Source organism: Phoenix dactylifera, chromosome 8, assembly GCF_009389715.1.
Source record: "Phoenix dactylifera cultivar Barhee BC4 chromosome 8, palm_55x_up_171113_PBpolish2nd_filt_p, whole genome shotgun sequence".
Taxonomy (NCBI): Eukaryota; Viridiplantae; Streptophyta; class Magnoliopsida; order Arecales; family Arecaceae; genus Phoenix; species Phoenix dactylifera.
Window position 1 is genome coordinate 29,849,397 of NC_052399.1, and position 27,076 is coordinate 29,876,472.

The 27,076-nt window shown below is 38.2% G+C and overlaps 2 protein-coding genes across 3 annotated transcripts; one reads left to right on the forward strand and one right to left on the reverse strand.

Annotated features, from left to right (window-relative positions):
* The first annotated feature begins 1,370 nt into the window (after window positions 1–1,370).
* LOC103704913 lies at window positions 1,371–12,600 on the forward strand. Its single transcript, XM_008788421.4, has 4 exons — window positions 1,371–1,631; window positions 4,963–5,115; window positions 11,704–11,879; window positions 12,169–12,600. The coding sequence occupies exons 1-4, from the start codon at window positions 1,485–1,487 to the stop codon at window positions 12,263–12,265; spliced, it is 573 nt and encodes a 190-aa protein (XP_008786643.1). The 5' UTR covers window positions 1,371–1,484; the 3' UTR covers window positions 12,266–12,600.
* A 2,695-nt stretch (window positions 12,601–15,295) lies between these two features.
* Window positions 15,296–24,808, reverse strand: LOC103704912 (LRR receptor-like serine/threonine-protein kinase ER1). 2 transcript variants are annotated; one of them, XM_008788418.3, is made up of 27 exons: window positions 24,235–24,808; window positions 23,504–23,642; window positions 23,297–23,368; window positions 23,006–23,077; window positions 22,596–22,667; window positions 22,449–22,520; window positions 22,295–22,366; window positions 22,077–22,148; window positions 21,924–21,995; window positions 21,742–21,810; window positions 21,551–21,622; window positions 21,280–21,351; window positions 20,554–20,625; window positions 20,390–20,461; window positions 20,201–20,272; window positions 20,052–20,123; window positions 19,188–19,259; window positions 18,993–19,064; window positions 18,848–18,919; window positions 18,685–18,756; window positions 18,474–18,542; window positions 18,318–18,389; window positions 17,948–18,021; window positions 17,582–17,710; window positions 16,834–17,181; window positions 16,205–16,575; window positions 15,296–15,845 (listed from the first exon to the last, which is right to left on the reverse strand). In XM_008788418.3, exons 1-27 carry the CDS (start codon window positions 24,323–24,325, stop codon window positions 15,474–15,476), a joined length of 2,958 nt encoding a protein of 985 aa, XP_008786640.1. In that variant the 5' UTR covers window positions 24,326–24,808; the 3' UTR covers window positions 15,296–15,473. The 2 variants fall into 2 exon arrangements, with proteins under 2 accessions (XP_008786640.1, XP_038985416.1); XM_039129488.1 differs by lacking the exons at window positions 18,318–18,389; window positions 18,474–18,542; window positions 18,685–18,756; window positions 18,848–18,919; window positions 18,993–19,064.
* Window positions 24,809–27,076: the final 2,268 nt, after the last annotated feature.

Consider the following 27,076-nt stretch of genomic DNA (forward strand, 5'->3'; position numbering starts at 1 on the left):
TTTAGTTTTTAGTTGCAACTATGTACATTACACACACACACATATGTGTATACATGTATCAGATATATGTAAATATATATTGCATATTCATATGCTTTATATATGTGAAATATCTAATTTTAGTATCTAAACTCAATTATTATTATGATCTTGTTGGATTATCCATTATCAAACGTCTGTTGATGTTCTAAATTATCCAATTATCAAATATTAGCCGCTATTCAAACCAACAAAATGCAGTGGTTGGTATGTATGGATTGGTCTTTGTCACCCATTGGGCTAGACCAGCCATGTTGGCCACTCCAATCACGTCGACACCATTTCCATTTCGTCTTTTTTTTATCTTGATATCTAGTCCATTTATAGCTAAATTAACTTGTACTTGACATGCTTGGTGCACATATTTAATAATAATAAAAAGGCATCTAATAACTTTAGTGAGAGGCTAGGATTCTACTTTTTTATTACAGCGGTATCTCATGCTAGTTGAATATGAGTGCATCCAATAAAGTGAAAAAAAAAAATATATGGTAGAATGGAAAAATGAGCAAACTAATAATTTTTTTAGAGAATTCTTTTTAAATGATACGCAATATAAAAGGTGACCTAGTCCACCACCAGGATTGTATTCGGTGCTATATTTCAAGAAATTGGCCCAATCAAAAATCAGGTTTTGCAAACAATTAGATTCGGAGGTGCCTCAGGTTAAACGAAAGAAGAAAAAAAAATCATAACTTATTTAAATAGAGTTGAAGACTAGGGGCTCGTTTGGTTCGCGGGAAGCATTTTTCTTCCTAGGAATATGATTCCTGGGAAACAAATTCCTAGGAAGAGGATGCCTAGGAAAGTACTTTTGGCATGTTTGGTTGGCCATGGGAAAGTGACAAATTTCCAAGGTGCTTATGTTTGGTTGGCCATCTACTTTCCTAGAAAAGTTATATATAATTCCTATTATGCCCTTAATAAAAATTAGATTTTTAATGCCTCTTTAATGCTTCTTTAATGCTGAAAGGACTTTTTGGGAAAAAGTAAAATGGAGTGATTCCCGCCTCATGGAAAAGTAACTTTTCCATATTTCTCATGGGAAAGACTTTCCCATGAAATGTGGGAATCACATTTCCATGGGAATATAACTTTTCCTTCTCTCTCCTTTGAAAACTCCAACCAAACAAGAGGCATCTCATTATTTTTCCGTTGACCACACTTTCCCTCCTCCTTTTCCCGCGAACCAAACGAGCCTAGAATCCATCCTCGTTTATTGTAAAACTCGCAGTTTGTCTTCGAATTTTCTAGTTGCATTGTGACTCTAGGAAGTTCCGGCTAAACCCGAAGAGCCGGCCAAGGTCCGACCGCACAACAGTTAGTTTGGCTTAGGATTCGGATAAATCAACAAGCGCTCCGTTCTGTTTTTGGTTTTTTTCCCTCTCCTCGTCCTGAGGGCCTCTCGGCCGGCTCCTCTCTTTTCTGCTCTCAATCGCTCTCCGATGGCGTCGAGCTCGAATTCCGGTGGTGAAGCGGCCAACGAGCCCGCCTCCCTCGACGAGCTCTACAACATTAACCTCGTCCCTTCTGAGCTCTACCTCAAGTTCCGCAAGGAGATCCAGGGTTTTCGCGTCGGCCTCAATCTAGAGGTATCCCTCTATCTGTCGGTCGGTGTCGCAATCAATTCATTCTATTCTGTTCTATTCTGTTCTTCGTCTGAATTAGTATTTATCCTGACTTGATTTTATTTTTTTTTTGGAATTTGTTCTCTTTGTTTTCAATTTTAAAATTAGGTGATGTTTCGCCTCGCTTTCTTGCTGCTGCCAAAATCATTTTTTTCCTGGTTTTATTGTTTTCCCAATTTGAAAATGTTATGAGATCTATCGGAGAGAAGACTTTATTAGAGTATGGTGAACTAGTGCTATCGAACAAGAGAGCTGCTTGTGAGGAGATTGTGTGCGGCTGGAAATTCATCTTGATAAAACTCGAAAATCTAAATAAATAATTAATTGATAATATCTTTTAATTTTTTATAAAAAAATATTCTTACGCTTATGGAAGGTTTAAATATCTCAATTGCAAGTGCTGTTTGCGAACTGCTTAAGTCTGGCACAGGGTTAAATGGGCTTGATCAATCTCAATTCAATTATAGGCCTAGTTTTCTAGAGCTCGGCTCATTTTCACCTCTAAATTGAACCTTTATTTGCTAGAAAAATCAACCAATGTAGTATTTTCTAATCGCTTATATGGCTTTATGACCAGATACACATAATAACATGTAATGCTTTGGCATGAGGCATTAGGGGTGTGGACAGCTCGGGTGTTGATCACAATCATAAAATACCACCACTCTATAGTACGTTACTCCCTTCATGGCTCGAAGCTCCCAAATGGAGCTACCTTGGATAAGACATCTTATGACCCTGCTTACACTCAAGGTCAACTAGTTTTCAACCAACTGTGGTAAATGGCGACGGATGATAAATTGACCAATGTTTCATTGATCTGTGTATATATACATATATATCGACATGTGGCAAGATTAAGTTCAGCCACTTGTCATGTGATATGAGAGGCCATCTAAGAAGTACGATTAACTACCGTAAGGAGTTACTCTTGCATGGAACCGCCACAACCACATAGGAGAAAGTTAACAATAAACGAGACCACCCAAGAGAAGGTAATTGATATTGTAATAAACTATCTAAAGGTAATTAGTTCTTAAAATAACTACTTTTCTGCATCCTATGAAGTGGGAAAAGATTTCATTTAGACTCTCTATAAATCTCTGCAAATATTATAACGGTGGGGCTCTCTTAGACTTGTATCCTAGAACTAGGATCTTCCATAGAGCGAAGGCCCAATCTATCCTAGACTCGAGTTTATTTTGGTGTGATAAATCATTTGGTGTATCAAGGATGTCTAAGCATGAATGTCGGTTCATGTCCTTTCTTTTTGATCTGATTCCTCTGTTTGATGCACTCTATTTTTTCTTTTCACTTGATCACTCAGAAAATTTTGAAATCCTATATTAGAGGCATAAAAGAACCCACACATTACTTTTGAACTCTCTAATCGGCCTAAGGCACAATCAGCAGTGAGGAAAATTAAAATGTGTGGACATTTCTTTTGTTTCATTGTTAGTTCATTGTGCCAATACGATCACAGTTGAAAGTGCAAGTAGGTGTTTAGATGTTGATCGAGCTGAGTATGACCTGTTGATAGGAAAAAGGAGGATATATGAGTTTTGTGATTGGATTTAGCCACTAAACTAATTAGAGATGTTAAATAAGAATGACGGATCATGGCTAACCTACATAATGCTACTTTGTTTCCAATGCAAGGTTTGAGAATGGTTATGTTACAAATGATCAGTTACTTGAAGATGGCCAAATTGATGGTGGCTACCAACGTATGCCCTCTACCAAACTCGGGGGACACAGTTATTCAAAAGTATATGTTCAATTCACCAAAAGTATATGATCTATTAGGATGAAATCCTTTTTTAGTGTTTTTAATTAAAAATGGATTGTTAAGTCCTATATTGTGGCTGCCCTCTGCTACCTGTACTTTAATTAATGATCATAATGTAATTTTTCAAGAGAACTTGCTAGTTCCATGCACAGTAACTAAAATATCCAACATCTATTAATTAATAAAGATTTTAGGATTTGTAAGCACATTATCATGGCTAAGTTGTTAATCTTTATGATTACAATGTTTTGTTCCCTATTTATGCAAGTATTTATATTTCATATTTATGCCACATTTTCAATATAATTGTATATTCTAGATAATAAGGTCTTGTAATCGATGACCATATATATGTTATGCTAAGCCAAAAAGGGTGCAAATAATATTTTACTCCCTCTTTCTCCTTGTAATGTTTCCTCTTTGAGCAGTAGAGCAACAAGTGGCCACCCTTTAGGTATCAAATGCTGTATAGGGTGCTGTTAAGAAAAATTAAAGAAATGAACTTTGGCATGGCATGTCATAATATAATGAAGGAGAAAATTCCATGAGAAAATACAAGTCTTCTTCTACGGCGTTTCAAAGACTAGAGATAGCTAGTTTGTGGATGTACTAGAACTTCTTTAATGGGATACTCTAAAAAGATTTAAGAAGATACACTATGAGAAGTTGAAGCTCGTTTTGTGGGCAATGAAGATTATCGTGCAAGGGTTCTTTTTCATCATGGTACTGCAGGACGTACCAAGCTTATACAAGAATGTTGGCATTTCAATAATGGAGATTCAAGTAGGATACCATGGTTGAATGAGAATATATTGCTTACATGTATGACTCCAATGGACATACTTAACTGTTAATACAATTTTGCACCATCATTATCACGTGCCAAGTCCATGATGTTGTACTAATGGAATTTTACTTTATTGCAATAATAATGCAGACCAGATATCTAATAATATTTGACGATTAATGTATCTATCTTGTCGCTCTTATTATTTTTTGCTGGACATTCTAGTATATTTAAGAATTTAGAAGTATGAAAGTACCATTCCTTAGACCCCAAAAACTTCTAACCTCCTTCCTGAACCAATACCTTCTGTCATCATAAAGGTAGTCACATTCAGTAAGCCTCTGAAAAAAGGAAATAGTAATGGTCATATTCCTTCTCTTTTTCTGATTGTTTTCTTGCAATGTATCAAGTGGTTATTGTAATTTCTTGAAGATCGTTGATAGATTTAGTAAACCTTAATTGGTTTAATGAAGAAAAACATTTCAAGTCTGAGGTTATTTTTCGGTCAGTTAAAGGAAAGCTGTCAGTTTACTTATTTCTAGCTGATAACTTACCAAATAGTTACCGGGAAACCATTTTCCCAAAAAGCGAACATTTTTTTTCCATGTTTCCGATGTTACTGTTTCAGTTTTAATGACACTATTAAATTCTGATATGATTTTAAATGGTTCATCATTAGTCCCCATATTATTGATTTTGCTTTCTTTTTCTTGTTCCAGTTCTTTAATTTTCAGGGCAACGAATACCAAGCAAAGATGGTTCTAAAGCCACTGACTGCTGCTCGAAAGTGGAAGTTTCTATACGAGCCCCTCCATGGGGATATACGGTTGCTATCCACGAAGATCCCTATTACCAAATATTTGAATCTCCAGGTTCAATGCGTCCATCCTTCTTGATGCCTCACTAACTCCAGAACATAATAATGCATGAATACTTAAACACAAATATAGTTTTTTCATGGATACCATTTTCACAAAATCATAACGCATATAGGTTTCAGCAATTGTATGATTTTTGCATGGAAATAACTCCATTGTATCTTCTGCATGCCAACTGAACATTTTCTAATCATTGCTTGGATTTGTCATGCTGTGGTCATACATCACTTTTCTATCATGTATCCTTTGTGTATATTGATAGCCAATGAACAGCTACAAACAAAACCATTTATGTAAACTGTTTGTGCAGCCCTAATGCCTATTCATATATTTTTTATGCCTATTCTAATATTTTCTTGGTGTTTACGCATGCTTATAACAAAGGAATTGGCATGTAATTTTCCTGACCACTCTAAGGGGTTGATCCTATCATCACTATTCTTAGGTGCAATTTAGTTTCAGGGAGAACACACAAGCATCACTTTCTCAAAAATTAGGATGAAAAAACGGCTAAAAACAATGTATAGAAGTAAAAGAACAAAGAAGAAGGTGTTGTCAAAGATCACATATTAGGAAATGTACAAAGTATCTGGTTAGTTGATGAGAAATTTACAAATGGAATTGGCAATGTAGAGAAAGATGGTTTTTTTTAAAATCACAGTAATGTTTATAGATTCTTAGAACTGGAAGCATCAAAAAGTAGGTGTAGGATTAAGACTAAAATCAAGTAGCGCACACTCGAGCACTTATTATATAATGTCTTTGTTGGCACTAAATTCTGATCGTAGTCGAATTGTCAATTCAGACGATATAAAATAATTCTTTTGCTAGAGAAGGCTTGAGGCAATAGATGAGTTTTGCTATATCTTTAATTTTTCATGCTTCAAAAGATGGATCTGGCTCCTATTATCTTTCCTTTCTGTACAAATTCTTTCCAAAGTCAGTAGGAACCTGGAAGGTGGTTTTGTCATTGCATAAACTTAAACTATATAAAGGATGAGGCCTTTTACATTACACAGCCACTACCCTTTTAGGATTCATGGTGTGCCGCTCTTATGCCTAAAATTGCCTTTGTTAGAAATAGAAATCAATTCATGAAGAGTGGTTGAGAGCTGGTTTTATTGCTTCTCAAACTACTAGTCAGTTATAATGCGTTAAGCTGACCTGTGTGCATGGTTTAAGCCTTTAAGGCTTGTTGGATAAGGTCCAGTGAAGGCATTAGGCACACGGTCTAGTTAATTATTGCAAAGAAAGGGAATATTAGTCAAAGTGAATTTGGTGAGATAGCATGGGCACCAAAGACCTACAAAATGGAAGAATGCAATGGCCTCTAAAACATTTTATTTTAATGTTGTTATACTGGAAATAAAGTTTTAAATATTGCAGGGTTTCCCATCGTCCCGAGTGTTGAGATAGGATGAGCTGGGAAATGGACTAGGATAGTACATGACATCCAACGTCCTGAGTATCAACACACAAGGCATTCCACTCTGTGGAAAAACTGGGATGGCCCTATCCCACGATTTTAAAACTCTGGTAGGAAATTATCATATATTATTAGGTCTTATTTAAGAATATTATTTATATCTAGACCAATGTCATCAAATCATCTAGGTGCTCCTAGGCATTGACACATTTAAAGACCTTGGTAGAACGCCTAGCCAGCTAGGTAAATGCCTAAGTAACAAAATTTCTGAAAATTGATAATATTGTATATTTTCATACATCGAGTCATATGTAGTTTATAACAAGCACATCAAAGAACATCATATCGATAAAGGTTGTTAACTGCTTAAGGTACGCAATAATGAAATCCTTGATTTAACTACCTTATTTTTACTTAATAATTTTTCTATTAAGGGATTTAAAGTATTTAAAGTTTTTAAAATCACAACATTTTCAAGTATCAGTTAGTTTTTAAGTGAGTGTCTCATAAATGGACAATTTCTTTCTCTCTTGAAGTAAATGCTTTTTTACTTGCAAAAAAAATAGCTAACTATTAAGTTCCTTCAATATATCTTCAATAAATAAATAATGAGGCATGCACCCTAGAAAAGGAGGGTCCTAGGTTGGTAGGCATCCTGCCTAAGAACTGGCATCCTTGGGGCGTCCACCTCACTTGAAGGCTTGGAAATTCTAAGGGACCTAGGAGGTTGGGTTGTCCAAGTGTCTGGTCAAGACTAATTAGATGCTTTGGCAGCTGCTTGTGATGACTTGGTCAAGAGAGATCTAGGAAAGTTTTGAAGGAAACCTATAAGTAGCAATGACTAGTTGTATGGGTTTCATAGATCTCAAAATGTTCAGGAGCAAGAAATAGTTTGTGCAATCGAAGTCTATCTATGTTAAATAAGATCATTTCTGTGAGGGCCTGCTCAGGCATCTGTTTAGTCCTACGTTGAGTGTTCATTGCAGAGGTCTGGATACTTAAAGTAGGGGCAAGGATCTTAATTATTCTTTAACCTCTTTTGGCTAGCCTTTTTGGTGAAGCCCTATGTGGTTATAAAAGGTATTAGAGTGACCAATGCATCGCCCACTTCAGGTGTGCATTGGAGACTGCAACACAGGCCTTTTTGGGTTTGACCACTAGCCAGTCATGGTGTTCGCGATTGGATCTGTTTGGCTTACAAAAGGGATGTGTGTGATTACTGACATAGCCACATGTTTATTCCCACTTCAGGTGTGCATTGGAGAGGCCTTGGTAGCAAGGCCAACGATCCCAATGGACAACCTTCACGCATGGCGTTTTGGTGAGGTCCTAGGTCGTTGCTCTTTTGCCCTCAAGATGCATGGTTTTGAAAACTGGACTCCACAATATAAGCTGCAAATATTTTCTCAACCACATTCAGGCTATAAAAGACAGCCTTGGATAACTCCCTAGTCTTTTATTTAGAATATGCAAAATAGCCAAAGAGTTGCAAGAAACAGTTACTTGAATATATCATGTTGTCAAATATTTCCTAGTAATTTAAACGTAACATCTTAAGCTGATGTAGAACTACGCTTTTAAAATGGTTCTCTCTTAAAGCTATGACCTAATTGCCTCAAGGCGATGCCAAAGTTCAGCTCAGTAGGTGTTGATCTGAAGTTTAAGAATTGATAGAATGTCATGGTCTTAGTCCCTTCCAAATAATATGAATCATTTCCAAGTAGGAGGCGACTTAATGATTACAAATAAAATAATAAAAAATAAAGAAAGAAAAGATATTGCTGAAAAAAAAGGACTGAACTGAAAGATTTTTACTTTTGATTCTTATCTTTCTCAGTCTCTGTGGACGAATAGGGGAAGTAAAAGCATAGCTATTTTTCCCTAAAAATTCTTCCAATACAAATTTAAACTACTTATTTCTAGGAAAAAATTTGCTACAGTAGCAAATAGCAAATAACGAGTTAGCCTTTAGGTGGTCTTTTAGGCCTAAAATTTGCCGTGCTATAATTCAAGGCCTCGATGTGGGCTCAAAATGCTGAAATTTTCACTGGGCTTCGTATGAAAACCCAAAGGTGGCACAAACATGTAACCACATGTTCTCTTTTCCTTATCTTAATGATCCCACATGCAAATATTGCAAGCTTTCCTGACTTCTGCTTTTATGTATTATTTGTTTCTCAAAAGCTACTCTTCCACCTAGATTTCATAACTTTATGGCCAAAAAAATTGACCTTGAAATAAGGTGTTTCCTTTAACTAGAATTACTGATGCACTGAGTACCTTCTGTTAGAGTTTGGACTTGAAGATTACTTGATTCAAAACATGCATGTAAGTATGATATGCTTTAATAGCTTGTATAGCTCCATACTGTACCTGTTGAAGGAGCATGATAGCACCTGGTTGATAAAATGTTGATCAGTGAAGAAGCAAAGTGGACTCCTCATCTTGCTGATCACCCTTTTGCCTTTTCTAACTAGTTAAGTGCATAACATTGATATAGTTGCTGGACTTATAGAAGCATTTGATAGACATATATTGGGAGGCAACATTAATAGGGCACTCCTAGTTAAAAACCAAATCACATGGTTGTCTTTGACACAAAATTTTGGTGCAGAAAAAACTTCCCTGCACCTCCAATATTCATCATGCTGCTTTTGAACACCACCCCCCCCCCCACCCCCACCCACCCCCACCACCAAAAGGAAAAAAAAAAGAACTTGTCTGAACAGGGATTTCCAGCTGGTTGTCTTTTGTATCAATTGCTTTCTTCTAGAGCTTAGATTCTTCACTATTACCCATTGTTGGCCAAACCGTGCAGTTTAAGGCATACCTAACTGAACCGTCAGGAACTGAAGCATCCATCCCCATATTCTTCACAAGGTGACTCGTTATGTTTGCATCCATAACAGTCTAGCTCTTGGTGTAGTCAACTATGTCTTCTATTTGGTGGGTACAATATAAAGACTGAGATGTAATTGTTATCAGAAAAACATACTTTATAAAGGTTTGGACTTGTAATATATGTGAGGATGAGGGTTGACTAGAAATACTGAATTTGCTGAAACCAAGTTATGTCCTTGCTGAAACTCTTTATAACCATTTTCCTGATTGCTGGACTGCTTTCAGCCAGGTTTCAACTGTAATTTTCAATTTTTTTCACCTCGGACCATAGGCTACCTAAAATTAGTGCTGAAACCAAAAATTAATACCTTGAGATGAATGCTTTCGGCTATAATTTTGAATATGATGCATGAATTGTTGTTAACTCAAGTATTCAGAAATAACGCTTAATTCATGGCCATTGTGAGAATGGATGCTCATCCATATGCAGAACGCTAAGGAGGTTTAGAATTAAGATTCCTTGGCTCAATTGGTCGAAAAATAGGCTTTTCACAGTTTTATGCCATCTGTTGAAGGCTCTGAGTTCTACATGGACAAGATAGATATTGGGGGAGCGATGTGGTGTTTCAATGGCAGTATTGTCTCCAGTTTGGTATGCATGGATAAAATAATTGCTGTGATTGTAATTAGATGGTAAGGATAATACAGTTTAGATAGATTTGGATTATATTGTTTCCAAAGGTGTTTATGTTTATTATGCAGCAATTGGTTGATGAAATTAAGAATATATCTGTGGATTTACTTATTAAACCAAGTAGTTGCTGGCATTGCATGATCTTCGACACATAACCCTTCCTGTCAATTAAGATCTGGATTTATCATAGCTGAGAAAACGAAACTGCAATTTTTTCACTTTGGTGATTGGTCAATAAGCATAGCTGCAACAATGAGTATACCTTCAGTGTACCATACTGAAGTACAAAGACACCTTTTCATGCTATCAACCGATAGCCGGAAGAACATGGTAGAAAGTATTACTTGGACCTAGAATGAACATGCTTGTTTCCTGTTTTCTGTCCTTGTAGTTATAATATTTACTAGAATTGTGATATTTTTTCTTGATTAAGAACTCTTTAACCATAAGTGTGATTTTTTCCTTGATCGAGAACTTTTTTTTATTGTCATCTAAATCTATAAATATATAATATATTGCTGCCCATGGTTCACACATACTGAATATAGCCATTTGGTTGATATAAAACTTCTTTTGCACCTCAGTCTACAACTTCGAAGCAGGCCAAACTATGGTGTTGAACTCATCCAGGAATGTGTTCTCGCTCCCTCTCTCACTTATTTGTCATGCTTTTTTAAACCGTGCCAACCTAAAATTTGCCATTCCCATTGCTGCATGTCATTTCCGACCCTGCTCGGTATCTGTCCTTTTCTTTTCCTTCTGAAGTGAAAATTTTCCTGCTAACGTTCTGTCACAGCTCATGTCTTCTAAGATCGAAGACTTTCCTACCTTCTTAGAATCAAATTATTAGAGCACCCAATGAGTGTTTCTTGTAATAGGACCTAACATCTGCTGTTCATAAAACTGTCTACAACTCTTGTAAGTTAATGTATGTTAGGGTAAATCATTGTAATATATATTTTAGTTGCAGTAGGTCAAGTGTGGTGTAAAAGGAAACTCAGAGAAGCAAGAGAGAGGCATCCACTTTTAATTCCATTTGATCATATGAGAGCTTTAGAATAACGAGAAGGTGCCTGTATCAGGAGTACTATATGCAGATCAAGTATAAGGCTCAGCTCCTTGATTTGTATAACGAAAGCATTGGGATGAATAATAATCCATCAGGAACAGAACAACAATAAATTAAAACATATTACCGATGACCTTGGGGAGTTACCTACAGGGAGGAATAAATGTACATAAAATAATTTATGCTTAGCTACCTAGAAGAGGCCTTAGAAGTTGGAAGAGCCTTTGAAGATTGTTCATGTAATAGAGAAGCTTTTGCTAGCATAAGAAACATTAACACCCTGGTTTGTTAGAGAACCATTGGGTAAGCTATCACAAAGTTACTCAGCAGATGTCTAACATGCTTCCTTGAGAAATATTGGTTCACATCTTCTTCACCATGATCTTTTTTTTTTTCTGAATAATACATCCTTTGTAACATCATCGATTACATATATTTGTATCATTAGAATTCCAGTTGTTGTAGTCTTGAAAATAATTTGATAGGTGCCATATTCATTGATGAAAAAGTGTTATTGCTGCATTATAGTACTTAGTTTTATTGACAACGCAGGTTGGCATAGGCCACAATTTCCATTTAAATGCAACTGGATGGAAATGGAAGCTTTCTACGTGCTTGGGTGGAGATGGTGTTTCCCAGATTAGAAACAAAACAACTGTTGGTTTGTTCCCAGGGTTTGATCTGAGGGTTGGTTGGAAAGCTGAATACATCCTTCCTGAGATTCAAGGGTGAGTTTGTGTTATTTAAGTTAAAACAAAACTACTATCGTGTCATTATGTGTTTTGAAAAGACAGTATGCTGCACACTTTGCTGCTTGCATATCAAACTCAAAACGTTTTCCATATAATATTTCTTTTGGTACGTATTTTCATACTAATACAAAAACTCTTTAATTGTCGTGAAGAAAGGCACTAAATTTATGTCAGCATAGTGTAAGTAATTCTTAACTAAGAAGTTCATGGAACACTGAAGTTAGATCTCATAGTTTCTATTTAAGAACGAATTGGTTTTTGGCAGGGCTGTGGGCACTGGAGAACCTATTTTCAATATGAACTATGGACGCTTGCAAGCATCGATAGATAGGGTGGAGGCTATTTTAACTCATGCAACCTGATTCTGGATGATGTGATGCGACCAAGTCTTTCTGCTAGATATATGAAAGAAAACCACTAGATGGGAGTTGCAGCTTTCAAAACAGTCTACCTTGATCAAGATTGGTTGATTTTTCAGATATGAGAGGCAGTGACAATTGCTGATTGAAGAATGCAATCGAAAGCATACCAAACAAGGTCTCCATACAAATAGTCGCGATGTTGCATCATGATCGAGTTGTCAAGTTAAATTATGATTATGATCTTCGGTTAGTGTACAGTATCCAGTATTTGCATGTAAAGAATTTTTTAAAAGAAGGTTTTAGCTTAATTGTTTCTAATAGTTTTTGAAAATCAATTTTTTCTTGTGTTTTTTCCTGATCTTTTGACTTTTATAATTTAATTTAAATAAAATGGATAGATAGTTTCCTAGCAAATGAAAGTTATCACCAGGAGTACTCAAGAACATTGATGGAATTATGATTAATTGAGATCTCTTTAAAAAAAAAAACTTGTTTTTAGCCAACTGATCAAGATAGCATGTACCATTCATTAATTTAAAATTAATTGAGGTCTGCGTCTTTAAACTTGTTTTCGACAGCTCCTCCCGAACCCTAGCAGCCAATTGAAAGCAGCGTGTAAACTGGTGCAGTGTGCTGCTGTTCGCCATTGTCGGGGCTGAATTTGAAAGCAGTATATAAACTGGCTCTATGCATTTGTCCCAGATCATTTAGTCTAGATCCATTGGTTGTCCAATTTAAAGGTGATAAAGATGTTTTGATGGCTCATAAAAGGTTTTAGTTTTGTAAAGCATTGAAAAATTTATTTGAAGCAAGTTTGATCCAGTTCTCAAAACTTGATCCTAAATAGTATTTGGCTGGATTGGGTCCGGACATGTCAATTTAGATTCTCTGTAGCAAGATTTAAGTTGTTCTCAATTTGCTCAATTTTTAGAATTATTCTCCATGGGTTAAGTTAGGCCTAGACATTACTTTGGCTAGGTTCTAGTATTTTAGATTAAACCAAAATCCCCAGACTATTTTGGGATCAACTGAAATCCTAGTTAAGCCAAAAGATCTGGTTTAAGTTTGGATATTATCTACTGAGAACTCTACAACGAATACAGCTTAAGATTGGGTAAGCTCTCGAGCCAAATTCAAGAGGTTGGGTTCAACTTGCCTGCAATAATCCAAGTTCTCAATTCAAGCCTAATTGACAATCTGATTTGATATTACGCAGGGTGGGGGCCTCATCGAACGCAAATTAACTTCAAATTGGATTCAAGTTTATCAAGCCAAATTGCACCTCTAGGTCCTCTACTTTTTAGGTTTTTCCTTCCTCTTTTTTTTTTGTGCTCAATGTTACAGATCTCGCAATTCGTTTGACCCTCGCAACACTTAGCGAAATCTCCTATGCACAAGTGAATCATCAACCTCTTGGGTCTTCACGGTGCCCCTTGCTATTGAGAAATTATACCCTACGCCATATGCACTATGTGGTTGTATATTCTACCAATCATAGCTGCTCACTAGAACGAGCGGCTGTGATTGGTGGCATGCTTAGAAGCAATCGCGCCTTCCCTATAGACAGATAAGCCATTGTATCATTGTCCAACAACCACTTACAGTTATCCAAACTTAAATAATTGTACACTGTATCCAAACTTAAATAATATTGTACTGGAAGTTAGATTAAGCATCCATATTAACTTCTTAAAAGGAGATCAAGATTTTAAAATTAATGTAGGCTATTCACATTCAATATCGAAATGATTAAACAAAATTTGTATTATTAAAAAATTATAAAAATTCAAGTTTATATATTTTAATGATCTCTAATTCATGCATCAAATGCATATAAAAACGAGCGGTATCAATTGCATTAGTACAATTAGATATACGATAAGGCACATACATTAAAGAATTATTTTATGAATTATGATCTATACATTTTAAAATACAGATAACACCGATTCAAATGCACTAGGTTCTGATAGTTAAATTATAATTAAATATAGTATCATACTATTAAAACTATCCATTTTGATATATACTTAAATGGATTAAATCTTCAACTTGTAAAGCCAGTCATTATTTTGGATCATCAACCCCCTCTTTTAAGAACTTCATATAAGATATATAATCTAAATTATATATTTATTATTTAATAATTAACAAATACATTTTACTATCAATATTATATTAGAATATAATAGAAATAAACATAATGTCCATTTTATAGTATATATAGTATGTTATCTATACTATTAAAAAAAAAAAATCAAAATCAGAAACACTCTCTTGATTTCATTTGACAAACTTTGTATCTAAAATACCCCTACTGTACATCTTAAAAATACTTACAAATTAGACCCTGTTCTTTCTCTAATTCAATTATTCAGTTACTCTCAGCGCCTAATCAGATTGAAATTCTCGCTCTCCGTTCTGTCCTCCCTGGAGCATCCAATGCTCAAGCCTATTTGCTACTTTTTCTAAATTTTTTTATATTAGTGATGTTAATATAGGGCACCTACCGAATAAGTAATTCCCAATGGCTGGTTTGGTCACTATCCCAATCCATCCACGGATATCATATCCTTCAGCTTTCCAACGAACCAGTAACTCATTTAGACGACATTTACTCCACCGAAGCCAAAACATGCTCTTAAATGAACCCCATTCTTCATGCCGTTCACAAGAATGGCGAGCCATACAGAGCCCATCGAACACTACTACAAAACGCACACATCCCATCCTCAGAAATCCCCATTCCGAAGACTCGGACACAGCAATTACTTCAAGTCCCAACCAACCCAAAAAAATCACGAGAACCTCCCGTGACAACGATGCATGCCAGGTCCGGACCATTCAAATCAATCATCGCTGGCCCCTCAGCTGAGCCCGGGTACAGCCAAGACCTGACCCAATTGCACCGTAAATAATTTAACTCTCCTTGGGACAAGTGACAAGGTGCTTTCCTCCTCCACAGCAAAGCAGTAATGGTGCCAGAGACAGCTCGCACAGGCCCCACGCAACTCCCCACTCCACAATGTCTTCATCTCAAACAGCACTGGCCGCCAGCTTTTCCTCATACCATCCAAAAACTATTGAAGAGCAGTTCACATGATTCCAATGCTACAACTAAAACACCAGCATCCCAATTTTTACAGTGAGGGCATTTGTACGTACAATATCCGCTGCCAAAATGTCATTACACTGGTAAGCTACACAATTACTCAGTGTTCTGCGATATCACCTCGCCAAATTTGAGGAAGAGTTGAGCATCTGAAGTGCTGAGGGAGGCAGTGCAGGTCAGGGTGTTGGGGCTCTTGAGGTTGGCGTACTCGTCGATGTAGCTGGGCACCGACGGGGGCGGCGGCAGAGGAAGCGGCGGCGGGGACTGCTTCGGCGGCGGACCGGGCTGGACGAGGCATCCCAGGACGCGGGTCACCTCGTGCATGGTTGGCCGGTCCGATGGCTGCCTCTTGGTGCAGAGTAGGGCCAGCTGAAATACTTTCTTGACCTCGCCGAGATCTTTGCATGTGGAGGTGATGTCCGGATCCACCGTCTCCATGACTGCATTGGTTGCTGCCTTTGACAGTATCTGTCGAATAGATGGAAGAATCCACGTTAGCTCCTGCAGGACACAGAAAAAGCTGGCAGAATATTATTGGTGCTCAGAATCAGTGAGTGCTGACGGGCCTTTCTGTGACAAACCACGGAAGACCATATAATGGTGATGCACTGCAGCACCACGTAAAATGTACGGCGATGCCCGGAGACTTACCACCCACATGGAATGCTTCAGGTGTTATGGTCCCCAAAGGTTCTACTAATCAAAGAGCAGCATTATAGAGAGAATCATTGCAATGACTACTTTTATTTTTGAGGGTTTAGATGATCGTAGTAGTTCATGAATAGTAGCAGCTTGCATGGGGAGGGGAGAAGGATGAGATTCCTTACCAACTGATGGAGATTGCACTCATTGTCCACAGCCTTTTTTCCAGTCAGAAGCTCGAGCAGGACGACTCCATAGCTGTAAACATCAGACTTCTCATTGAGGCGGGAAGTCCGAGCGTACTCGGGATCGATGTACCCGATGGTGCCCATGACGTAGGTGGAGGTATGGGTCTTGGAGACGCATAGGCTCTTTGCTATACCAAAGTCTGTGAGATGAGACTCATAATCCTTGTCCAAGAGTATGTTTGATGACTTTACATCCCTGTGAATAATTCGAGGGCTGCAGTCATGGTGGAGATAAGCCAATCCCTGTGCCGCTCCCAGTGCAATTCGAAGTCGAGAATCCCAGTCCAGCTTTTTCTTCTTTGTCGGACCTGTAATTGGCAAGAAAAGAGTAGGCTTCTGTGGGATGTTTTGATATTCACAGTACAAAATCATTTGGCATTGAGAGAAGTTAGGGTTATTGATGGACAGAACTACGTGACTAAATCTGCAGACCATGCAAATCAGAGATTTAACATGCAGGAGAAGTAGTTTGCGTCCAAAACTTTGGAATTTAAAAAGTTCGAAAACAAAGAATCATGAAAAATAACGTTAGGACAGTCACATCGCAACAAAGCTAGCATACAAACCGTGTAGTAGATCCCACAGGCTGCCATTCTCCATGTAGTCGTAGAAGAGTAAGTTGCCAGACGGCGACAAGGAGTAACCTTGAAGGCTAACCAGATTCCGGTGTTTGATGCTCCCAACTGTCTCCAGCTCAGTCTCAAATTCCTTCAGGTTGTGGGGGCAGTGAGAATAAAGCCGTTTGATGGCCACTGGCTTGCAGTTCTTCAGCACACATTTGTACACAGTGCTTGAGGCACCATACCCTATTATGTACTTCTCGCTTAAGTTTTCAGTCATTCTCATTATGTCTTCATATACATGAAGCGCCATGTTCATGTGGAGGATAACAAGTTTTGGCGAGATATTGTTAACTGCACCAATGGACACATGGAACTTGATCTATATCAGAAGGCAATTATGCTTCTACCAAAATAGAATGAAAAATGTGCTAGCTGATACTAGAATAAAGCAGAGACTACTTGGTCTGCGACGCATAAAAATACATAGCCAACTCGAGCACATAATAGGTTCCATCACATGACAAAGGAAATATTTGGTTTTTCTTTTGGAGGTATTTCAGTAAGGGCATTTTCTTTAATACTTCCGACAACATTTGTTTCGAGTACAATTTATAGACAGTAATAGCTATTGTTAAAAATACTATTAGAATGATGAAAATGAACTTCAAACACAAGACGATCGTGATCCTATCTGGATAGACCGCACAGACATGTTACTGATATATTCATGGGCATATGGACCAGAGCTTACCAGGTTTGTTTATAGAGCCATCTGAAAATGGTGGTGGATGGTGTGGCCTGCATGCAGCCACTAGGATCATCAAAAGGATCACAAGTGCACCCAATGCAATGCCCAGAATGGCAGCTTTAGAGATCGAGGCTGTAAGCAAAATAAGGATGATAAGTTTACAGACTACATGCTAAAATTTGAAAACAACTGAGAGAAGTCACTGGTCAGAGTAATCTGCAATGTCACCATTCCCTGTGGATTATATTTCGAGTAACAGAGGCATGCAGCAGCTGATGAGCTTACCAATATTTTATGGTCAGGAGGCACCAAAGACCGTAGGTTTCTTCGATAAATGCTAATGGGAAATCAAAAGGTTGAAGTGCTTACCTCTCTCTGGTGGATGGGATGAATGACATAGAGAACTGATCCAATAGCCACAAAGACCCGGGTTTCCTATGAAGCTGAACACAGAAGAAATATTCACTAAATCAAGGGCTGAGAGTATAATAGCTCAAAATTTAACTTTTCAAAAGCAATTCATATAATCCCTTATCATTGTGGCAATTTTTAAATCAATGAAAATTTGCAATCAGAAAAGTAATAAGTGTGATCGCCTTTTTGTTGAGAAATTAGGGTGGCTGCCAATTATCACCCCCCCCCCCCCCAAGTTAGCAGCTGGAGATTTTGGCAATGCATGAATATTTATGGCAATGCATGAATATTTAACCATGTATGTCATTATTATTTGGTTCCCCACCTTTCTGGTGGAAAACGGGAGAAGTTGTTGGCAGTAGGAATATCACCAGCCAAACCGTTGTTCGATACATTCCTGTTCACAGTTGCAGGTTGACAGGTGGTCAGCATATATCCCTTTGTCTACTTAGTTCTGAAAACTCTGGAACAACTAACTTACAGTATAGCAAGACTGAAACAGTTAGTTAACGGCATCAAATCACCTGATAAATTGTTGTTTTCTAAATTTCTGTAAAAGAATCCCAAAACATGGGTAATTAGAAATACAGAACATACTATTAGAAATATTCCCCTGTTAAATGGAATGTAGTTCAATTTATCACTTAATATATTGAACTTTTCTAGTAATGGAGCATGTTATAAAGACTCACAGTAACGTCAGACTTTGTAGCTGGGTAAATTCAGCAGGAATTGGGCCTGAGTGGTGATTATTTGACAAATCACTGCAATACACATTTCCCCAAAAATCAATAGTTAGTCATAAAAAATGTCATCTCAAATCAGAAACCCCACTCTTGGCTATGGAATTCTTACATCTCCATAATACTCCTCAAGTTTCCAAACTCAGCAGGGATGGACCCATTAAGATGGTTGTTGCTCAAGTTTCTAGGGGATAACAAGCAATGATGTCAGAACTAGAAAGGAAGCCAAAAGAAAAACAGATGTTGGCCCAACTTACAATTTCAAGAGATGCTCTAAATTGCCAATGGAAGGAGGAATGGGGCCACTAATCTTGTTACATGAGATATCGCTACAGAAAATTGCTTCATCTTGTTATAAAAGATTTAATTACAAAAAGCAAGTCTAATGACTTCCTGAAACAAAGTATTGATTTGTAAAAGCCCAAAACTTCTGCAGACCGTTTAGTACTTACAGAGTATCCAAATTGCCAATTCTTGATAGTTCAATGGGGATAGGGCCTGTCAGATTGTTTGATGAAAGATTCCTGCAGATGACAGTGAGTAAACTAATTGTTACTTATCGGCATTGATAGTTATCTTGAAAGCAGTGGACCATGAGAATGTGCCATGCAATATAGAATAACATTAGAGTCAATAAAACCATCCTGAACCAGGTGGTTCTGGCCATTTCAAGTCGTACCAGTGGCTCACCGGATATGGTTCCGGCAAGAAAAACAAAACTCATTGATGGAGCCGGAGAAGAAAAAAAGAGAGCGAGCAGGGGGAGGGAGAGGGAGAGGGAGAGGGAGCCAGCCTCCCTCCCCCTTCTCTCTTTTCCTCTCTCCCACAGTACCGTGCCCTCTTCGTCAGTGCAGGCCCAGCACGGCCCGTACTGACTTCTACCATCGGAGAACCGGAACGATGCCCGGCATCGGTTCCTCCGACCTTGAATAAGATTAATTAAAAAAAGATGTAGCATAGAAATCAGGTCCATGGATTTCCTACATGAAGCAGCATTCAATTTATGAAAGGTGATTTTTATGCTACATCTCTTTTTATGTAGGAAAAAAAATATGGTCACAGCTAGCAACTATTGTATCTTGGTGCATAAAATTGGGTGTTGTATACTGAATTGTTTGCCTTGCAGTATAGAGGCCAGCTCCATAAAAACCAAATATAAAAACAAAATAATAAGACAAGTTATTTGAGGAACAAAGGGTAATACAATAAGAGCAGATAACATGTGGCAAGTCTTTCCATCACTTGAACATAATGGGTGCACCAACAAAACCACCACCAAAAGTTGGGATATATACAAAGCAGAAGAAAGAACTCACAAGTATGTCATACTTTCAAGATTTCTGAATGCCTGTGGAATGGTTCCATTTAAGTTGTTCCCAGGCGCATTGCTAAGCATAAATCAACATATTAGTAACACTTTGGAGATGGATAAAACTAGAAGGTAAAATGGAAGCAATACACTCACAAGCTAATAAGGTTCGCACATGAGCTCAAGTTCTCAGGAATTGGTCCTTGAAGATTGTTATTAGCAATGTTACTGCAAAATATCACATAATAACATTCTCACATTAACTTGCAGGTGCAGATAAAAGTTCAGCAGTATCGTGTATATTCTATGCTATTAAAAAGATGAAATACACTGGAAAATGCATACAGGTCAAATAAATCAGTGAGGTTCCCAAGCTCTGGTGGGATGTGCCCAGTGAGATTGTTATCATTCAGTTCCCTGCATGTTGAAATTAAAAGATAAAATAAAATTAGATAGCATGACTTGGACAAGACTCAGGGCCCGGAAGGTAGTAATATAATACTTCTTACAGATAACGAAGCCTTGTCATGTTACCAAGCTCTGGGGGAATGGGTCCTGTCAGTTTATTGCCTTGCAGATACCTATAAGATTTGAGGGCTTATTTCATTCCTTCCGTACAAATGTAATACTTCCAAAAAAATGTATATATACTCAGAATGTGAAAAGCCAACATTTCCCAAGAACTTCTTAAACGAACATATCAAACTAAATCAATATCTTGGCCCTTGGTAACTTCTACCATGCATGAATATTCAGATAGCATGCTTGATCGATAAAATAATTACAAATTTCTATGTTTTCCCCACAACGTATCCTCTTCTTGTCTGCCTTCTTCAGGTATAAGTTCATAGTATACAGAACAATGCACAGTGCCTTACATGCACCTAAGTTGAGAACCTTGTTGCTAATTTTGGACGCAATGCATTCAAATTTTCAGTTAATTAAGTTTGTCATTCCGCATGCAGCTTGCTCGGACTTCCGAATACAGATTCCCCAAGCAATTTGTAAGTATTAGATTGGCAGGAAAAATAAGGGCCATGCTATTCTCATTGTTTATAATGTTAAGGTAATCAAGATATATATGAAAAGGAAATAAAATAAGCCCAATTTCGGACAACTCCATGAACCTTCCGATCAATCTAACATTTCAATTTCCAAATTTAAATCACAAGCTCATTAAAACCATCCACATTAAGTTTCCATTCACAAGAAAAATGCTGCAAGTAATTACTTACAGTTTCTCTGTGTATGTCAAGTTGCCCAATATAGGAGGTATTGGCCCAGTTAAAAGATTATTGCTAAGATCTCTGCAGCATGAAAATAAAGACAATAAGCTATCCAGACCAAGCTGCGCACGTGACTTCATGGACTTTGGTCCAACATGCATGACATCAAGAATATCTTGAATTGAATAACTGTAACCGATAGAAAGTTATATGGTTTGATGCATCCACTTCACTTGCAATTGCTTGTTATGGAAAAAGGAGTAGAGGGTTAATAACTTACAGCACTGCAAGAGCCTGCATCAGACCAATCACAGATGGAATGAAACCAGTAAACTTGTTCCCTTGCAAAGATCTGATAAGCAAAGGATACAAAAGTAGTCTTAATAACTCTTGTCAATATGTTTTGAATGGGCATCCCAAACCATACAATGACTCCAGATTACATCAGAGCATGAAATAAAGGGCACATACAAAGTTGCAACTTGCAAAAACCCGATGTTAAAGGGGATCTCTCCGGTGAGCTGATTATAAGATAAGTCCCTACAATTAGAACAAGGGTTCATAACTACAACTGCTCATGTAGGAAGTTTTGAACACTACAGAAGAAAAAGGCTTTTATACACTTCTTGAAAAAATAAGGAATATATACATACAAAACTTGAAAACTGGTGCAGTTCCCAACATTCTTTGGTATGTTCCCAGTCAAGCTGTTGTTCTTCACATCACTGCAAAAAAACGTAGTTCATTATAAACTAAGTATTTGCATGACCGAATGAAGGCCAGTTAAGATAGGAGCGAGAACTCACAAGTACCACAGCCCAGTCAACTGGCACATGTCGGGTGAGAGGGTCCCTTCTAAATTATTCCCTCGCAGGCCCCTGACAAATAATTCCCATCATCAGCGAAAGATAAAGTCTGCATCTCATTCTACCAGAATTATAGTCAAGCACGTGGAGGACGTATGAATAATCAGATATATGAATTTATTCACACCTTGCATCATATGAAGGTTAGAATTACTCACAGGTATTGCAAAACTTCATTCCAGTAAATCAGCCTGGGTATTTCCCCACTCAGTTTGTTTTGTGCGAGGTCCCTAGAGTAGAGGTTCACAATATTGAATTGACGCAATCAAAAGTGATCGGGCAGAGAAAAACAATAGAAAGTAGAAGACTTACAAAGTCTTTAGATTGGGAATCTGAGACAGGGTTGATGGGATGGGTCCTATCAATTGGTTGCTCTTCAAAATCCTGAAATAGAAAAGTGTCATCCCTGGCGAGTTCAGCACACGATCTTTGACAATATTATGTTTACCTAACACTTACAAGCTCTCCAATCGCTTCAACTTTGATATTGAAAACGGTATATCTCCATAGATATTGTTGAAGGACAAGTCCCTGAACATTTATTTTAGAAAAAGAAAGCATGTTTAGAGAATTAAAAAGCTATTTCATTACCCCAGACCATTTACATGCTAAAAAGAAAAAAAAAATCAAATTGACCTCTAAAACAAAACATGGTGCTGGCTGCATTTAACACACTGTTTTATTACTAGTGAGTCAACCAACTATTAAACAACTAGCAAAAAGAACCAGGTCAGAGCCTTATTATATTCCAGTTGCCCATTTTAAATAGAACATAACAAGAACACCACTTACATGGTTAAGCGAATCTAGATTTGAAAAGGCAAGCATGTATAGCAAAATAAATATTCACAGCTGAAAAATTCACTTACAGTACTTTCAGGGAGGAACAATCGCCAATCTCATCCGGTATCTGTCCGGACAGACGGTTCGCCTTCAAGTCGCTGTTTAAGAACATCAAAGAAACCAAACAAATTAACTGGTAAATAACATAAGCAATATGGGGCCCAAATTACAGTGCAAGGATATAAACACCTAAGCAAGGCAACATGGAACATTTATGAAAGCCATCAAACACATCCTTATCAATATTTCACCTAAAGCTAGACACCAAGAATGACAAATCAACATCTTGGAAACAGACAGAACTTGGTAAATCATACATAGATACAAGGCCTTTCAGATTTCCAAATGCCGGCGCGATCTCTCCATCAAGATTCAACCCTGATAGGTTACTAAATTTTTACAGAAGGGGAAAACCAACCAAAAAAAAAAGAAACCATTAGCTCACAAGTACCGTAAAACAGGAAACGGAAGCCATTGTCTAATCTTTCAGAGCTCAAGAAATTCTTTAGATAGGGCATCCTTACAGAGCAACGACGTTGAAGGTGATGTTGTCGCAGGTGACCCCTCGCCATGAGCAATAGTCCGAACCCGTTGCTTCGGTCCAATCGTACAACACATTCTCTACATTGCGGAACGATTTCTTGATCTCCAAGAGCGTTGCTCCTGGAGGAAGAGAACTGTCAGAGGAAAGCCACTACGCCAAAATCTCGTCTTTAATATGAAATGGGAATCATTCAGAAGCAAATCTATGCCCATGGTAAAGAATTGAAAGATCCCAGCCCCAGGATTTGAAGACGAGAGTAAAGCGTATGAATCTTTTGATAAAAATCAAATCTTTTTCAATCAAGCATGCAACAAAAATCCAGCACATATTCTAAAGCCTTTGCCGGCACATGCAGATTTTATAGCAACTACTAAACTTTCCTATGGTGGATGGAACAAGAGTTTATTGTTAAAAAAATGAAAAATTAAACAGTAAACGAAAGAAAAAAAATGATAAAAGAATGACAAAGTGGAGGAGAAATAAGAATACAAGGAGAAAAAGCGGATTTCTAAATGATACATGGAGATAAAAGATAGAGACGAGGAGCAATAGAAGCTACAAAAAATAAAAAAGCGTACTTTGCGAGCAATAAAATAATAGGAGACGAGAAGGAAATCTCTACCCACCGAACAGAGTATTACAGTCATTAGAATAGAAAAATAGGAACCGATGCGCGAATGCCGGCATCTAGAAGGAAACACGAAAGCTCACCGTCGTTGGTACCGGTATCGCCCACGACGGCGGAGCTCAAAACCCCGAAAAGAACCAAAAGCGCCAGCCATCCTCTCCAGCGACAAGCCATCGCCGCCGTCCGCTACCGTCGGAATCGAAACGGACCGAGAAGCGAGCTTAGACTCATGGAATGGAGACCGACACAAAGAGGGATCGCTGAAACCGCTGCAAGACGCGAGCTTTATCGCAGAGGCTACGTTGGAAGGCGAAGTGGAGTCGGCGGGAGAGAGATGGAGAGTTCCGTATGGTTCTAGAAGGTGGGGGAGGAGGGTGGCAGCTCGGAGCTCTTGGCTCGCCGGCGAGGAGATGAGCTCTTATCCCCGTAGTCCATCTCCCGCTCCTAGCTCCGATAGAGTGAGACTGGAAGAGAGAGAGAGAGAGAGAGAGGGGGGGAGAGAAGAAAGAAAGGGAGGGGAAGGGGAGGAGGTTTTAGGGGATGGGGAGGCCTCTCGACCGGTCACATCGGTCTGGCAGCGGCTCTAAATACAGTCCATTGCCTCTCTCTGTCCACTGCGTCGTTTGTAGACACAGAGAGAGAGAGAGAGAGAGAGAGAGGGGAGAGAGAGAGAGAGAGAGAGAGAGCGGTTTGCAGGTGGTGGCAGGGGGTGCTTTTCGGGCTTTATTATTTCCTTTTCTCTATAATCAAAGTTTTTTTTTTTTTCTTCTTCTCCTCTCGCCAGCTTACTGTCCTAACGGAATTACGAGTGGCCAAAAAAACAAAGGAAAGTTGGGGGGGGGGTGGGGGACGTGGCTGGAGAAACGCCCGGTTTGGCTGCAGCACAGATGGCGGTGTTTCCATGAAATGAGACGGAGGGAGACCCACAGGTACAATAAATTTTTTATTTTTAATGCACGAGAAGATGGACGTGACCACCGAACTGAGATAAGTCTCCAGTTTACTGAAAGTCTAGCTTAGCAAAAGAATAATCTGATTTTGGATTGTGCTTTAAAGTAAATTAATAAAATCAACCTTTATATATATATATATATATATAAAGTTATAACAAGCCAACTAAGACCTTAGGTTAACTCGAAAATACCTTGCATCTTAGCTTGAGCTCGAGTTGGGTATCTGGTTGATTTGCAAGGCCATGGAAAAGGTTGGTGGCAAAAAGAGGGAGGTGGAGGAATGGATTTTAGATGGAGAGGCAGAAAAGGAGAAAGTCGAAAGATAGCATTGATATCGCCGGAGACAAACAATACTATTGCCACCACTATTTGATACACAGAGAGAGAGAGAGAGAGAGAGAGAGAGGAGGAGAAGAAGAGGAGGATGGGAAGGATGTCACTTATTATATCTAAAGTCTTCACCATTGTTGCTACAATATGGTAGATAGGGAATGAAGAAGAGAAGAGGATGTAGGAGTGGCGATTGATTATATTCAAGCCTGCACTAATTCTCCTAAGATATCTTAAACCACAAGCTTTTTATTACATCTTGGATCTAACTCGTAATAGCCGAGCTGAATGATTGTTTCTTCCTAATATGGATGTATTTTTTTTATGAGCAAGAAATATGAGTGCAATAATTGAAATTAGAATGGTATTATCATACTTTAAAGATATTGAAAATCTTTGATCAGATAGATTTAGAAGATAAAAAATAAATCATTAATTTGAAAATTAATTTTTATTTATATGGAATTGAATCCACATGAGCTTTAGCTAGCTCACGTTTGGCCTTTTTTTTTATTTTTTAATATCTAAAACTTGGTTCACGTTCAGCTAGTTTGTTAGTGGAGTGAGCTCATTTCGAGCCTAAGAATTTTGAGAGAAGGTGATTAGATTTAAGCCCATAGCTTATGTAGATAGGAGACATTGCAATACTGATTTATAGAGGCTGACCACAGGCCAATCGTGGTGCTTGTGATTAGATTTGAATGAATTTCAACCTTTAGCCTGATGAAAATATCAGGATTTGAATATAGAGAGTATGTGAGGACACGTATGTGCATGTGTTTAGTCCCATATCGGTTATTTACCAAAAAAATCATGGGTAATTATACAAAACTAAGGAATCCAAAAAATAAGCTTAGAGCTATGATTCGTTGGGTTAGGTATAGGACGAGTATAAAAAAGTCGGTTTAAATCAGAGTTACGCAACAAAAGTTTAGTGGAGTAGAAAAGACTAAGCATCCTTATTTATTAAAAAGTGAAGGTATGTTAAATTTCGAGAACGAAACTCTTTTAAGGAAGAAAAATATGAAGGCCTATCGGGCCAGGTCTATTTGACCGGCCCAAGCTCGGCCCAAGGGGGGAAAACCGCGTTCGCCCCGCGTATGAGCCGAGGAAGACTCTTGGTCTTCTCCAACAATCTCGGTAGTTAGAAGGAGTCCTAGGGTCACGGGGATCCTAGGGACTTCCCTATAAGAGAGAGTGTCCCAACCCTCATCGAGTGCCACTGCTCCTCTTTTCTCTTATCGAGACCATGCCGCGTTCGCCCCGCGTATGAGCCGAGGAAGACTCCTGGTCTTCTCCAACAATCTCGGTAGTCAGGAGGAGTCCTAGGGTCACGGGGATCCTAGGGACTTCCCTATAAGAGAGAGTGCCCCAACCCTCATCGAGTGCCACTGCTCCTCTTTTGTCTTATCGAGACCATGGTTTTCTGTTCTTATGCCTGCTGGAGATACTGATGGAGTTGAGGTAAAGTTTTGATCTTTCTCCCTTTAGCTTCTTCTTCTTCCCAAGGTCTAAGAGCACCATCACCGGTCGAAGAATCGACTGAAAAGTTTCCCGTTCATGCCCTCATTTTCATTTTTTTCTCTCTTTCTAACCACCGGCGTTCGTCGCCGAGGGTCTTACCCTGTCCCTGCATCAACCA

Coding starts and splice junctions, on each gene's coding strand:
- LOC103704913 (XM_008788421.4), top strand. CDS start 1,485: ATGGCGTCGAGCTCGAATTCCGGTGGTGAAGCGGCCAACGAGCCCGCC. Junction 1,632..4,962: donor GCGTCGGCCTCAATCTAGAG/GTATCCCTCTAT, acceptor TTCTTGTTCCAG/TTCTTTAATTTTCAGGGCAA. Junction 5,116..11,703: donor CCAAATATTTGAATCTCCAG/GTTCAATGCGTC, acceptor TTGACAACGCAG/GTTGGCATAGGCCACAATTT.
- LOC103704912 (XM_008788418.3), bottom strand. CDS start 24,325: ATGGCTTGTCGCTGGAGAGGATGGCTGGCGCTTTTGGTTCTTTTCGGG. Junction 22,149..22,294: donor AATGAAGTTTTGCAATACCT/GTGAGTAATTCT, acceptor ATTATTTGTCAG/GGGCCTGCGAGGGAATAATT. Junction 20,124..20,200: donor TGTGCGAACCTTATTAGCTT/GTGAGTGTATTG, acceptor ATTTATGCTTAG/CAATGCGCCTGGGAACAACT.